Here is a 16068-nt window from a genome sequence, read left to right on the forward strand (position 1 = left end):
ATCTAAAGGAAGGCGGATCCAGCATTATCTCCAGAGAAGTTTAAAAAAAAAAAAAAAGAAAAAATATTTTAAAAAGGGAATATGGAGAGACATTTCTTAAAATGCTCTTTGAGGCTAGGCTTCACTAGGAGTTGTGTCTTTAGGGTTAACAACCATAAATAAAGTAATTTTCAGTAAATTTATCGAGCGGATATCAGAATTTAGAATTAGCTGAACCACATCAAGCACACTAAAATTGTTTAGGTCAAAAATGATAAATTATTAATTCTAGGAGAGTATTATTTACTGAATTAGACCTACTGAATCAGACTCTGTGGTGGAGGAACTGGGGATCCATATTTTAACCAGCACCCCAATTACTTCAGCACATTTAGGAAACACTGGTGTACATGATCATTCCAACATGTTACAGGGGGGTATCTTCTATTTTAGTCTTAGATTTATGCCTGTAACACTTGAAGAGGGAGGTTCAAAGCCCAACCTAAATATTCTGCCACATCCTCCCCTTGATGTAGGCCCTTTGGCTAATAAGACTGGTCAAGGCCGGGCGTGGTGGCTCATGCCTGTAATCCCAGCACTTTGGGAGGCTGAGGTGGGTGGATCACCTCAGGCTGGGAGTTCGGGACCAGCCTAGGCCAAAATGGTAAAACCCCATCTCTACTAATAATACAGAAATTAGCTTGGTGTGGTGGTGCACGCCTGTAATCCCAGCTACTCCGAAGGCTGAGGCAGGAGAACCGCTTGAACCTGGGAGGCAGAGGTTGCAGTGAGCTGAGATCATGCCATTGCACTCCAACCTGGGCGGCAGAGTGAGACTTCCATCTCCAAAAAAAAAAGACTGGTAAAGCTTCAGAAGCCTCCTCAATTGTTCATTCTGCATATGTTTATTAAGATAATTTTGAATTGTAATTGACAGAATTTAGTGATCAGTTAGGATTAACTTAAATGAATTAAAGTACTTAGAATAGTGCCTGGAACACAGTGTTATATGAGGTTATTATTATTATTTATTTTATATATATATATATATATATTTTTTTTTTTGAGACAGAGTCTTACTCTGTCACCCAGGCTGGAGTGCAGTGGTGCGATGTCAGGTCATAGCAACCTCCGCCTTCCAGGTTGAAGTGATTCTCATGCCTCAGCCTCCCTAATAGCAGGGATCATAGGTGTGAGCCACCACACTGGGCTAATTTTTGTATTTTTTGTAGAAATGAGGTTTCACCATGTTGGCCAGGCTGGTCTTGAATACCTGACCTCAAGTGATCAACCCACCTCGGCCTCCCAAAGTGCTGGGATTACAGGCATGAGCCACTGTGCCCAGCCGAGGTTATTTTAATCTAGCTTTGCAGACCAGAAAGATGGTGACAATGAACTAATATTAAGAATACAGGATCACTGAGAATATAAAATACAAGGAGAGTGATGGAGAAAAATAACAAATTCCATTTAGATATATTGAATTTGAGATGTGTGCAGGTTATCTGGGGATAAAATCAGTAAGAAATATAAGTCTTAAAGATGGAGGTGTGATGTATAAGACATTTTAAAAGTGAATTCTGACTTTTGTGTGACAAGCTGTATCTAAAAATGAACCAGTTCTAATTCCTCGGTGTTTTGTATCTGACAAGATCAATGCATCTGTAAACTTTTGGAGGCAATAAATGGTTTTTTGTTCACTAGTAAATCATTCTCATTCTGGTTTATCTACAGCATGGAATTAAGACAGAGATTTGAGAGAAAAGAGAGAAACCCACATTTGGAAGGTTGGGGGAAGGGACTCTGGAGCCTCTTTTGATTACAATTGAATCCCTGTAGCCAGTGCACCATGGCAACCTTCCCAGTCGGCCACCTCATTTCCATCTGCTTTGGAGAAGGAAGGGGGCAGGACAGAGGTGGTTCAATGTGCATTCTTGTGAGTATGTGTAAAATGCAACCGAATTATAAATTGTGTTTCGTGAAAACTGACATTCCCTATTGTCTTCTCTGTTTCCTTCTCTTTCTTGTCTTCTCCGGATGCCTTTGAGCCTCTTCAAGTTTTGTCCCCTTTCCTCAAATGTCAGATTTCATCAGTAGGCGTGGCTAAATTACCACTCCAATGTACCAGAGCAAAATTACAAATTAAAATGTGTATCTCAGGACTTAAATATTTTGTTTAAAAGAGTGGTCCAAAGGCACTTTGGGAGGCTGAGGCCAGCTGATTGCTTGAGCCCAGATGTTCGAGGCCAGCCTGGGCAACATGGAGAAACCCTGTCTCTACAAAAAATAGAAAAATTAGCTAGGCATGGTGGTCCCACCTACTCGGACTACCTACTATCGAGTAGGTAGTCCCACCTACTCGGAGGCTGAGGTATGAGGATGGCTTGAGCCCGGGAAGTCAGGGCTGCAGTGAGCTGTGATCATACCACTGCACTCCAGCCTGGGCAACAGAGTGAGACTCGGACACATAAAAAAAAGACTGCTCCAGTAAATAAATGAACATTAACGAGTTACTTCAAAGCATTGTATTCCAATGCCAGAGATACATTTTTAATATTACAGGGTTCAGGTATTCATTGTGTTATTTTGTAAGTCCTACTTCTGGAATAGAAATCCATTAATGTTTATCTCTGCTACACACACAAAAATCCTTCCCCAAATAGATAAAACTCAGTTACCAGAATGACCACAGATAATTCTTACCATAGTTATCCAGAGAAAACCTATTATTTAGTAATACTGCATTGTTGGCCAGATCCTGAGAAAACGAATGTTAAGCTTTAAATAAAATTCTGAATTCTAGATGTGGAACCATATTCTTACCTAAATGGTGTTGGAATTTGGTCAAGGTAAATTCAGTGGATAGTCTTTGTGTGGATAGCTACACATAGTGACAGCCAATTCATTCAATATATTGATCCATACTAAACCCTAAAATGAAGATAAACTTAAATTCCATGTATCATTATAATCATGTCCATTCCCTTGTTTACATTTAGAGTTTGAAGCGTGTTTAGCGAGAGAATTTAAGGAAAACCTGGTTGCTTGAATATACCCATTTACACTCCACCACGCACCAAGAAGGCAGTGTGGCATGGACAGGTATGCTCATTTCACAAAAGATGCAGAGGCAGTGATGTGGCATGAGACAGGTGACACCACAGGGAAATGAGGTTAGGAAGTGTGAACCAAGAGCACCTGGAAAACTGGACCACCAGCTTCATCTCTGTGTCCGTGTGGCAGCTCCTGGGCTGAACTCTATCTCACAGCACTCGTCACACTGTAATAACAGTTTCCTTCCTTGCACCTTGAGCTCCTTTGGGGCAGGAAACATTTTTTTTTGTCTTTTATGCCAAGCCCTTGCTTTACACTGATTTCCTTATTACTAAATCCAATGAGCACTCTTCTGTCCTTATTTAAAGACTCCTCTGCAGTATTTAGTATTACTCAGCACTCTCTTGACACTCGCTCCTTCCTTTGTTTCTGTGACATCAACGTGTTCTGCTTTACCGCCTCCTTCTTTGTTTCCTTTTCTGACACTTTTTTCTCTTGCAGTTCTTTATTGTTTTTATTTTTATTATTATTTGTTATTATTATTATATTTTCTTGGAGATGGAGTCTCGCTCTGTCACCCATGCTGGAGTGCAGTGGTGCGATCTTGGCTCACTACAACCTCCACCTCCTGGGTTCAAGTAATTCTCCTGCCTCAGCCTCCTGAGTAGCTGGGACTACAGGCGCACGCAGCCACGCCCGGCTAGTTTTTTATATTTTAGTAGAGATGGGATTTCACCTTGTTGTCCAGGTTGGTCTCGAATTCCTGAGCTCAGGCAATCCACCCGCCTCGGCCTCCCAAAGTGCTGGGATTACAGGCATGAGCCATGGCGCCTGGCCTATTATTATTATTTTTGAGACAGAGTCTCACTCTGTCACCCAGGCTGGAGTGCAGTGGCACCATCACAGCTCATGGCAACCTAGACCTCCTGGGCTCAAGCGATCCTCCCACCTCAGCCTCCTAAGTAGCTGGGACAATAGGCGTGCACCACCACGCCCAGTTAATTTTTTTCTTTTTGGTAGAGATGGGGGGTCTTGATATGCTGCCCAGGTTGGTCTCGAACTCCTGGGCTCAAGCAATCCTTTTGTCTCAGCCTCCCAAAGTGCTGAGATTACAGGCATGAGCCACCTCACCCAGCCTACTGTTTTTAATTATTTTTTTTTTTTTTGGAGACAGAGTCTTGCTCTGTCACCCAGGCTGGAGTGCAGTAGCGTGATCTTGGCTCACTGCAACCTCCACCTCTCAGGTTCAAGCAATTCTCCTGCCTCAGCCTCTTGAGTAGCTGGGGTTACAGGCACTTGCCACCACGCCCAGCTAATTTTTGTATTTTTAGTAGAGACAGGGTTTCACCATGTTGACCAGGCTGATCTCAAACCCCTGACCTCAGGTGGTCCACCCACCTTGGCCTCCAAAGTGTTGGGATTACCGGCGTAAGCCACCACGCACGACCCTGTTTTTAATTTATTAAATCTGTTCCCAAACCTGGTAAATCAACCTGCTAAATATCCCTAAAAGTCCCCAAATCTATCTTGTTCCCATTCAGTGACATGACTTGAAATTATGGGTTACAGTTGGAGAATTCTATTCTCATACTATACCACCAGCTTTATAACCATGCTGTTGTCATTAGACACCAAATACACATCTCCATCCCCTCCAGTCCTGACTTTTCCCTAAGCAGTCCCAATCTCAGATTCCCAGCAGCCTCCAAGACTTCTGCCCTCAATTCCTCTATCACCTAAATGGTGTAACATTCAGCTTGTTAGGTCACATCGACTGAACTTTCCTGCCCTCAACACCCTCCCCCAGCACACACACAAATGCATTTTCTGCTTAGACTTGCATCTCTTCTCAACTTCCTTATTCTGTTAACAGCACCACTACCATTTCATTCTCTGAGTCTTCCAGGCTAAAAACTTTAAGGATTAGGCAGGGCACAGTGTCTCACGCCTGTGGTCCCAGCACTTTCAGAGGCTGGGGTAGAAGGACTGCTTGAGGCCAGGAGTTTGAGACCAGCCTGAGCAAGAAAAGTGAGATCCTCTCTACAGAAAAAGCCAAGTGTAGTGGTGTGGGCCTGTAGTCCCAGCTACACGGGAGGCTGAGGTAGGAGGATCACTTGAACCCAGAAGTTTGAGCCTGCTGTGAACTATGATTATGCCACTGCTCTCCAGCCTGGGCCCTGCCTCTGAAAAAAGAGAAAAGAAAAAAAACACTTTAAGGGTTGATTTTGACTCCTTCCTTTTTACCACATGTCCAACCAATCACCACCAGGATTCTTCCTTTGAATGATGTCTTCTCTTATCCCTTTCTATCCATTATGATGGCCTGAGACCTTCTACTTAGATTATTGCAATAACTGTATTGGTCTCATTCGCCAGTCTCTTTTCCTACTCCATACACCAGTCACATTAATTTTTATGAAAATGCTGTTCCCTTCATAAATTTGTCCCCCCCCCCTTTTTTTTTTTTTTTACTTGGTGACAGGGCCTCTCTCTCTGTTGCCCAAGCTGGAATGCAGTGGCACAATCATCACAGCTCATTGCAGCCTTGACCTCCCAGGGTCAAGCATTCTTACTGCCTCAGCCTCCCAAGTAGCTAGAACCACAGGTGCATGCCACCTTACCCAGCTAATTTTTAAAATTTTCTGTAGAAATGGGGTCTCTCTATGTCGCCCAAACTGGTCTCAAACTCCTGGGCTCAAGCAAGCCTCATGCCTCGGCCTCCCAAAATACCAGGATTACAGGTATGAGCCACTACGCTTGGCCTGTCACTCTTTTGGATAAGAACATAAAGGCTTCAGCCAAGCGCAGTGGCTCACACCTGTCATCCCAGGACTTTGGGAGGCCAAGGTGGGTGGATCACCTGAGATTGGGAGTTCGAGACCAGCCTGACCAATATGGAGTAACCCCGTCTCTACTAAAAATACAAAATTAGCCAGGCATGGTGGCGCATGCTTGTAATCTAAGCTACTTGGGAGGCTGAGGCAGGAGAATCGCTTGAACCTGGGAAGCGGGGGTTGTGGTGAGCCGAGATCATGCCATTGCACTCGAGCCTGGGCAACAAGAGTAAAACTCCGTCTCTCTCTCTCTCTTTCTGTCTCTCTCTCTCTCTCTCTCTCTATACATATATATGTATAAAGGCTTCACACTGTGTATGGACTCAATCCCAAACTCCTTCAGACTGAAGTTCAAACCATTTTGTTAACTAGCTCCACCCTCCCCATATAACACATCGCTTACCCACCCTTGAATGCCCTAATCAAGCCAATTTCTTTGTCCTCCCTTATCCAGGCAACAGTTCATCATTATACTATATCTTTGCTAATGTTATTTTTCCTATTTAGAGTACTTATTCCACTCCCATTCTATTCAACAGCCACATTTCTAATAAAAGCTTCCATTATAAACATTATACAGGCTCATGCCTGTAATCCTAACACTTTGGGAGGCCGAGGTGGGTGGATTGCCTGAGTTCAGCAGTTCGAGACCAGCCTGGGCAACATGGTGAAACCCCATCTCTACTAAAATACAAAAAATTAGCCAGGCATGGCAGCGTGTGCCTGTAATCCCAGCTACTCGGGAGGCTGAGGCAGGAGAATTGCTTGAACCCAGGAGGCAGAGGTTGCAGTGAGCCAAGATAGTGCCATTGCACTCCAGCCTGGGTGACAGAGCAAGACTCTGTCTCAAAACAAACAAACAAACAAACAAACATTAGTTCAATTTGAGATACCTGAGAAAACAAGCCAGAGACTGGAAATTGACTATATGATCTGAGGCTAAGAAGAGGTATCAGGAAGTCATCAGGCTGGGCGAGGTGGCTTACGCCTGCAATCCCAGCACTTTGGGAGGCAGAGGCAGGTGGATCACCTGAAGTCAGGAGTTCAAGACCAGCCTGGCCAGCATGGTGAAGCCCAGTCTCTACTAAAAATAGAAAAATTAGCTGGGTGTGGTGGTGGCGCCTGTAATCCCAGCTACTCAGGAGGCTGAGGCAGGAGAATCGCTTGAACCTGGCAGGCAGAGGTTGCAGTGAGCCAAGATCATGCTATTGCACTCCAGCCTGGGTGACAAGAGCGAAACTCCGTCTTGGAAAAAAAAAAAGAAAAAGGAATTCATCAGCACCAGGCACAGTGGCTCCCACCTGTAATCCCAGCTACTGGGGAGGCTGAGGTAGGAGGATCACGTGAGGCCAGGAGTTTGAGACCAGCCTAGGCAATATAGCAAGACTCAGTCTCTAAAAAAAAATTAAAAGTAAATAAATAAATAAAAGAAGTCATCGGCATATAGGAAGGATTTGAAACCTTGGGAATGAATGCACTTGCCATCCACCAAAAAGGTATAAGACCACATAGAATAAAATGAGGAAAAGGTCTAGGACTGAAGCTTGAGGAATTCCAACGTTTGAAGATTAGGGAAAGGAGGAGGAACCAGCAGACACTGACCGGAAACAAAAATGTAGGAGAGAAACCCAGAAAATGTAGAGCTTTTGAGGCTAAGGGAAGAAAGTGTCTTGAAGGAGATAATAGTCAACTGTGACAAAGCCTGTCACAGGTCAACAAGAGCTAAAATGTGTCCAGTGGATTTAACAACTAAGATAGACCAGGCACGGTGGCTCACGCCTGTAATCTCAGCACTTTGGGAGGCTGAGGCAAGTTGGCCACTTGAGGCCAGGAGTTTGAGACCAGCCTGGCCAACATGAGGTAACCCCGTCTCTACTAAAAATACAAAAATTAGCTGGGCGTGGTCGTGGGCACCTATAATCCCCACTACTTGAGAGGCTGAGGCAGGAGAATCATTTGAACCCAGGAGGCAGAGGTTGCAGTAAGCCGATATCGTGCCACTGAACTGGAGTGAGACTCCATCTCAAAAACAAACAAACAAACAAAAAACAAACAAGGAGGCACTTTAGTTTAAAGGAGTGATAGGAGCAGAATCCAGTTTGAAATGGATTTAAGGATGAATAGGAGGTGAAGATGTAAAAAAAAAAAGTGTTCGACAACTCTTGTTTCCCTCGTAAGTTATGATACACGGAGTCATGAAATAGATCCCCTCTATTGGGATCAATTGCACGGCCCCTCTCCAAACATACACACATACACGTCATTCTCAAACCTATAGGAATGTACGTGTCTCAATTATTCCAATAAATTGGAAGATTCTAGAGAAAAGAGACCATGCTATTACCTCTGAATTCTTCACCACCTAGGATGGTCTTGGGCTTACTCAGTAAATGCTTGCTGATTATAAATGGTAAAATACTTTATTAAATATCTTTTTTTAAAACAGAGTCTCACTCTGTCGCTCAGGCTGGAGTGCAGTGGTATGATCTCAGCTCACCGCAACCTCTGCCTCCCGAGTTCAAGCGATTCTTATGCCTCAATCTCCACAATAACTGAGATTACAGGCACGAGCCACCACACCTGGCTGGTGTTTTGTTTTGTTTTAGTAGAGGTGGGGTTTCACCATGTTGGCTAGGCTGGTCTCGAACTCCTGAACTCAAATAATCCCCTGCCTCAGCCTCCCAAAGTGCTGGGATTAAAGGCATGAGCCACTGCGCAAGGGCTAATTTTTATGTTTTTGATAGAGACAGGGTTTCACCATGTTGTCCAGGCTGGTCTCAAACTCCTAACCTCAGGTGGCCCACCACCTTGGCCTCCCAAAGTGCTGGGATTACAGGAGTAAGCCACCGCTCTGGCCAATATCTTTACATTACTAAGCATGATAATAGGTAATGAAAATCTGCACAGGCCGGGCACCATGGATCATGCCTGTAATCCTAGCACTTTAGGAGGCTGAGGCAGGTGGATCACCTGAAGTCAGGAGTTCAAGACCAGACTGGCCAACATGGCGAAACCCCGTCTCTACTAAAAACACAAAAATTAGCTGGGTGTGGTGGCCAGCACCTGTAATCCCAGCTACTTGGGAGGTTGAGGCAGGAGAATCGCTTGAACTCGGGAAGCGGAGGTTGCAGTGAGCCGAGATCATGTCACTGCACTCCAGCCTGGGCAACCGAATGAGACTCCATCTCAAAAAAAAAAAAAGAAAGAAAGAAAGAAAGAAAGAAACTGCACAGAGAGCTGTTCATTTAATTGAGCAAACGTAGTGTATAACGTCTACTGTAGTTAGGCACTTTGACAGGAATTAGGACTTACATTTTAATGGAGGAGAAATGTAGACATGTGAATAAATGATTAAAATTCTACAAATATTATGAAAGAAGAATGTTTTATGCTAATCTTACTGTGTACAAGAATGAATCCATTAGCAGAATACTTGTACATGTATATTGATGTCAAATTTTTTTAAATGGCAATAAAAATAAGAGATGAACTAGTAAAAAAAGTATTGTTTTCCTTTCCACAGTTTGAGTGCTATTAAATCAGATAATAAAGAACAAAAATTATAGATTAGTTATTTCCCCGATCTCTTGTTTATATATTTGAGATTATCAGTGCCTAAATAGTCTATTTCTGACCTAGATCTTGTTACATATGCCCAAGCGGAGGGAATAACCCTCATTTACATAAGGAACAGAATGGCTCTGAGATAGAATTTCAAAGAATCAACCACGTGAACCCTCCTCTCTTTTATTTAATCCTTTGGAAATTGCATAAAGAACTGAGACTACTGGATAAATGACATATTTCTTAATTAATCTTTTTATATTGTAAAGAAAATAATGTTCAAACTCTGCTTCTCATTCCAAAAAGACTTGTACATGTTACTATAGTCCAATAGTGTCTGATATATTTTATTATTAAAATTGTGAAAGTATTTTGAATGAGCTACTTATTAATCCTTGTGCTTCCTTATGCCATTTAATTCTTATTTTTGTTAAATATATTTCTGGGTTCTGAAAGAAGCATTCAAATACCTAATCCTCCTGTCTCTTCTGAAATATACTTTTTTTTTTTTTTTTTGCTAAAGAAGTGGAGATAAGATGATGTTGAGGATTATTTTTTCCTAGGAAATATACAATAAGTAGATAAAATGATTTTTGCATTTTGGATATTATTTTTTTCCAGAGAATATTACTGAAGCAAAATTGATCAAGTAAAGCAGAACTGTGGATGGCAGGCTAGAAAAATCTGTGGTCGCCATTGTCACACCACAACCTGCAGCAGCTGTATTCTCAAGTCCCTCCCTCCCACGCCCTTCTTAGCCTGCCAGCCTAGCAGGAATGAATGGGCTCCGCAGAGCACTGTGTGAGTAGTGCTGCAGACCCTGAAAATTTGTCTCTGAAAACCAAAAGGAGAAATTTGTAAAAAATAAATTTTCAACTTTAGTGGCCAAACTTATCTACCTCTGAAATTTCATCACCAACATCCAGTGGTACGAAGTCCAGTGACTTACTCCGGATCGTTGCTGAGAATGGAGGCTTCCTAAATATCAAGATAATTTTACTCCAATTTATTTCCTAGGGGTGAAAGCAAAGCCTTTTTGTCCCAAGGGACAACTGAGCAACCACCAGAGTCTCTAGCTGAATAGCAAGGGTGTGAGGCCGGCTAAAATTCCCACAGTTAGAAGCCCACTCGCAGGAGGATGTTTACCAAATTGACATAAGAACTACATAAAAAGGAAATGCGTTTATTGAGCTGATGTTTCACAGTTGTCTGTGGATGGAGGCGACATTGCAAAATTGTCTTTTTACATTATATTATTCTCTTCTTTTTAATTTGGTGTATTGGTTATTACTATTATTTTGCTTGTTACTTTCCAGACAAAAGTCCAATTCAGATATGTAACTGCACACATGTAGTACTAACTTCTGAGCTCAATTATTTCTCCTTGTATTTTCCCAATTTTCTATCAGGAAAGATGATTCATTCCAAAGGACAATGTACCATACAAAATGTGTTACATAGACTTCTCATAAAAGAATACCTCTAGTAAACCATTATAACTACTCTACGTTCACTTGCTCTTGATTATTGCCATGTTAGAACTATTTGTTCGCTTCTTTATTTAATATGGTTATTCTTTCCATCTTCCAGTTTTGTTTAGCTATTCGGGTGTGCGTGTGCCTGCAAAAGAAGCTCTGAAAATAAGTTAGTTGAACCTGAGAAACCATTTGGAATGACTGTATGGCTAAATCTTCTTTTAAATTAAAAAAATCACATATACCCAGGCCATTTTGAGCATCATGCCCATTTTCTCTCCCACTTTATGTTTAAAGCAATTAGAGATGTTGAACCCTAACAAAATGTAGTCGAGTTTAATATACTACGAGGGAGGGGCTGGCAGTAATTTTCCTTTAAATATTTAATCTAAACATAAATTGTTATTAAGGGTAGGGGGAAAAAACCTCACATAGATAATTTTAACTGCAGTTTGAGGTTTAAGCAACATAAAGTCTTCTAACCCCAGTCCCCTTTCTTCTCCTTCCGCCCCTCCCCAACCCCGCCCCATAATGGATGCTCGGCCGACTGCTTCTGCACGGTCTCTTTGTCTAAAGGATGCAAACAGTGTACGGATGCTAGAGAAAAAGGGGTGGGGGAGAGATTACCTCATCCCACGTCGCTTGCACCAATCACCAGTCTCCTGTCATGGCTTCTCTGGGCAGATTGGGGGTCTGGACCAACAGGAAAAGGCCCCGGCCCATCCCCATGGTGACCGAGTTGTATATAGGGAGCCGCATCCGCCCATGTGCCGCAGGTTCTCTTACATCGACCGCCTAAGAGTCGCGCTGTAAGAAGCAACAACCTCTCCTCTTCGTCTCCGCCATCAGCTCGGCAGTCGCGAAGCAGCAACCATGGTGAGAATCGGCTTCGGCTCTTTGTGGCCGTTGGGTGGAGTCAGCGCCCCCAGGCTCTACTTGGAAAACCTTTAAGCTCTTTTCTTTCGTAAGCTCTCTGGGCGAGGGTGGTGGTATGTTTTGTGAGGTTTAGCTTAGCCCCAAATCCTCAAGCCCCGCCGCCGCCGCAGTGCGGGTGCAGGAACCGGGCCAGTACTGCGCCCAGGGCGCAGCAGAGTGCTGGGGAGGAACAAAGGCGGCGCCTAGGCGCCTGTGTTATCCGAGAGACTTTCGGGGGCCGCGGTGCCGCGACCGAGGGGTCTGGGGCGTCCCGGCTGGGCCCCGTGTCTGTGCGCACGGTTTCGCTGCTGCTGAGGGGCCGCTTTCTGTCTCGCGTTGTTCTCTGGGGACCGGGAGAGGAGGAGGCACCCAAAAAGAGCGGGGGCGTTGGGCGAGCTGGGGGACGTGGGAGGGGGAACGGGAACAAAGCGCAGCCTAGGGTTAGCGTGGGAAGACCCTTCGCGGTCGTTGGCGTTTTGGAAAGATACCCACACATTCCCGGGAAAACATGGTGAGTTTCTGCCGGAGCCCCCGGCAGCGGGTGTCAGGGCGGCGCAGGGGCGGGGTTGTTTGTTTCTGGCTTCTATGGCGTTGGAGCCACTGGGCGGGGTTCGCCCTCACTGAACCTCTTCTGTCAGGAGCTGACTTAAAAAAAAACAAAAAACCTTTCATCATTGCGGAACTGTAGGCTCCAAAAGGGTTTTCTTCACTATTATAAGTTAGATGACTTTTTTTTTTTTCTTGAGCAAAATCATAATTCACTTCACAAGCTCTTTAATGTCTGGTCTGGGGACGCCCTGCCCTGACCGACTGAAGAGTGTGTGTGTGTGTGTGTGTGTGTGTGTGTGTGTGTGTGTGTCTCTGTGGGACGCCCTGCCCTGACCGACTGAAGTGTGTGTGTGTGTGTGTGTGTGTCTGTCTGTCTGTCTGTCTGGACTGCACGTTCAGCGAGGGAGAAAGCCCACTTTGTGAGCCCCAGGGTACCCTGATGGTCAGGACCCAGGGAAACGCCCTTCCCCGCCGCCCCCCCGCCCCGCCCCGCCCCCACCACATCATCGAATAGACAATGAAAGTGGTAGCCGTAAAGACCACAGAGAAGAAAACCTCTGTTGGATGCAAAGAATATGAATATTATGTGATGGGTAGAGAATCTCAGGATGAAAATACTATTTTGTTGTTTTAAATAAATATTTCATTATCCTTCCACTGGGCTTTTATTCTTTGTTTGGTACCTTTTCATGTGATGCTTGTTTCTAACTTAGGAACTTTTGTGTGTGTGTGTGTTAAGATACGGATAATTTTTCAGCTTTTACAGTGGAGAAGATCTGGAAAAACCTTTTTTAAAAAAAATAATGAAATTGCTACAGACAAAGAAGAATTATACTCCGCATCCCGTTGTCTTTTGTTCTAGTACATCTTAATTAATTCATTTCAATTCAGGCACATGGTCCCGGGCGGGGTCAGAGGAGGAAAACTGGCAAAACAGCACAATGAGATCATGTAGGCAGTTGCTGGAAATAGAGCTTGCTCTGTTAAATAATGTAGCAGACAGTACAGGCTAGCACCAGGCACAGCAAATACAGCAATGCAGCAATGCAGAAGGCAGACCTTATCTAAACTCCTGGTACTGATGGATTCTGCAGACAGACTGCAGAAGGGTGTGGCTTCTTGCCTCAGCTGCAGTACAGATGTCCGTGTTATAATATCAAGTCCTATTCAGAGGAAACTTTCATCTTTATTTAAAAGGGAAGAAAGCAGTAAAATTAATCCCAATTAAGTCATAATTGGATTTACTTCATTTTACAAAATTTGTGCTTTGAATACTGAATACTTTTTAAATATGAAAAATCTTCTATTCAAGCATGGTAGTAGGCACAATGGGCTGGTACCACGTGCTGAACAGGGCCAAGGCGGCATCATTATTCAGACCACACCCATATGCAGCATTAGTAGCAGGTGATTTTCCTTAATCTGTATTGTGCTGGGGATATGACCTCAAATATTTTGAAAAATATCTGTATATTATTAGAAATATTTTTGAAATTTCCTATAAGTTTGAAATGCTAATACACCTTAATTTTATAATTTTTTCACTTTTCCTCCCCACAGCGTGAGTGCATCTCCATCCACGTTGGCCAGGCTGGTGTCCAGATTGGCAATGCCTGCTGGGAGCTCTACTGCCTGGAACACGGCATCCAGCCCGATGGCCAGATGCCAAGTGACAAGACCATTGGGGGAGGAGATGATTCCTTCAACACCTTCTTCAGTGAGACGGGTGCTGGCAAGCATGTGCCCCGGGCAGTGTTTGTAGACTTGGAACCCACAGTCATTGGTGAGTTGACCTCAGTAACCCAAGTGAGATCCCAGGGTGCTGGGACAGGAGGTCTGTCCTGGGGGGCTCCGCTGGTCACTCACCCACTCTCCCTCCCCGCTCCTCGTCCCTCCTCCTCCTCCCCCGTGCTCCTCCCCCATCATGTTCTCCAGATGAAGTTCGCACTGGCACCTACCGCCAGCTCTTCCACCCTGAGCAACTCATCACAGGCAAGGAAGATGCTGCCAATAACTATGCCCGAGGGCACTACACCATTGGCAAGGAGATCATTGACCTCGTGTTGGACCGAATTCGCAAGCTGGTATGTTTCTTTTCAAGAATAAAGTAAATTAATGAGCCTAAAGAACACATTTGAAATAATGCTTTTTTTTTTTCAAACACAGAATTGAACTGTTATTTTAATAAAGAGTGGAATGAGTCATTCTTTTGGGGTTTTTAAAATTCAGTTAAAATGAACTATTTGGTGTCATTTTGTAAATGTTAATGAGAATTTTTTAAAAAGCATTTGTCAAAATAAGATCTAAGTCCTGGAAGATGTATGAAAAGTGAAAATATATTTACTATGATTGTACTACAAAGAATAAAAACTTAACCTTTCCTCTGTTCCTCTCTTTTGTTATAGGCCGACCAGTGCACGGGTCTCCAGGGCTTCTTGGTTTTCCACAGCTTTGGTGGGGGAACTGGTTCTGGGTTCACCTCCCTGCTCATGGAACGTCTCTCAGTTGATTATGGCAAGAAGTCCAAGCTGGAGTTCTCCATTTACCCGGCGCCCCAGGTTTCCACAGCTGTAGTTGAGCCCTACAACTCCATCCTCACCACCCACACCACCCTGGAGCACTCTGATTGTGCCTTCATGGTAGACAATGAGGCCATCTATGACATCTGTCGTAGAAACCTTGATATTGAGCGTCCAACCTATACTAACCTGAATAGGTTAATAGGTCAAATTGTGTCCTCCATCACTGCTTCCCTGAGATTTGATGGAGCCCTGAATGTTGACCTGACAGAATTCCAGACCAACCTGGTGCCCTATCCCCGCATCCACTTCCCTCTGGCCACATATGCCCCTGTCATCTCTGCCGAGAAAGCCTACCATGAACAGCTTTCTGTAGCAGAGATCACCAATGCTTGCTTTGAGCCAGCCAACCAGATGGTGAAATGTGACCCTCGCCATGGTAAATACATGGCTTGCTGCCTGTTGTACCGTGGTGACGTGGTTCCCAAAGATGTCAATGCTGCCATTGCCACCATCAAGACCAAGCGTACCATCCAGTTTGTGGATTGGTGCCCCACTGGCTTCAAGGTTGGCATCAACTACCAGCCTCCCACTGTGGTGCCTGGTGGAGACCTGGCCAAGGTACAGAGAGCTGTGTGCATGCTGAGCAACACCACAGCCATTGCTGAGGCCTGGGCTCGCCTGGACCACAAGTTTGACCTGATGTATGCCAAGCGTGCCTTTGTTCACTGGTACGTGGGTGAGGGGATGGAGGAAGGCGAGTTTTCAGAGGCCCGTGAGGACATGGCTGCCCTTGAGAAGGATTATGAGGAGGTTGGTGTGGATTCTGTTGAAGGAGAGGGTGAGGAAGAAGGAGAGGAATACTAAAGTTAAAATGTCACAAAGGTGCTGCTTTTACAGGGAAGCTTATTCTGTTTTAAACATTGAAAAGTTGTGGTCTGATCAGTTAATTTGTATGTAGCAGTGTATGCTCTCATATACAATTACTGACCTATGCTTTAAAACATGAATGCTTTGTTACAGACCCAAGCTGTCCATTTCTGTCATGGGTTTTGAATAAAGTATTCCCTGTCTTAAATGAATTCAGTCCTGTGTTTTCTATCTGGGTGTCTGAAGTTTTTCATGTATTTAGTGCATTGAGAATAAAAAATAAGTGTTGCCTGTGGTTTATACATATCC

The 16068-nt window shown here is 44.1% G+C and overlaps 1 protein-coding gene across 1 annotated transcript; it reads left to right on the plus strand.

Moving 5' to 3' along the window:
* The first annotated feature begins 11680 nt into the window (after positions 1–11680).
* TUBA1A (tubulin alpha 1a) lies at positions 11681–15967 on the plus strand. The gene is made up of 4 exons (NM_001098544.1): positions 11681–11782; positions 13931–14153; positions 14306–14454; positions 14776–15967. Exons 1-4 carry the CDS (start codon positions 11780–11782, stop codon positions 15754–15756), a joined length of 1356 nt encoding a protein of 451 aa, NP_001092014.1. The 5' UTR covers positions 11681–11779; the 3' UTR covers positions 15757–15967.
* Positions 15968–16068: the final 101 nt, after the last annotated feature.

Source organism: Pan troglodytes, chromosome 10 (assembly GCF_028858775.2).
Source record: "Pan troglodytes isolate AG18354 chromosome 10, NHGRI_mPanTro3-v2.0_pri, whole genome shotgun sequence".
NCBI lineage: Eukaryota > Metazoa > Chordata > Mammalia > Primates > Hominidae > Pan > Pan troglodytes.

What these genes read in the sequence shown, in the direction of transcription:
- TUBA1A (NM_001098544.1), top strand. An exon ending in CTTGGAACCCACAGTCATTG is followed by an intron (nt 14,154 to 14,305) that starts GTGAGTTGACCT and finishes CATGTTCTCCAG; the next exon opens with ATGAAGTTCGCACTGGCACC. An exon ending in TGGACCGAATTCGCAAGCTG is followed by an intron (nt 14,455 to 14,775) that starts GTATGTTTCTTT and finishes CTTTTGTTATAG; the next exon opens with GCCGACCAGTGCACGGGTCT.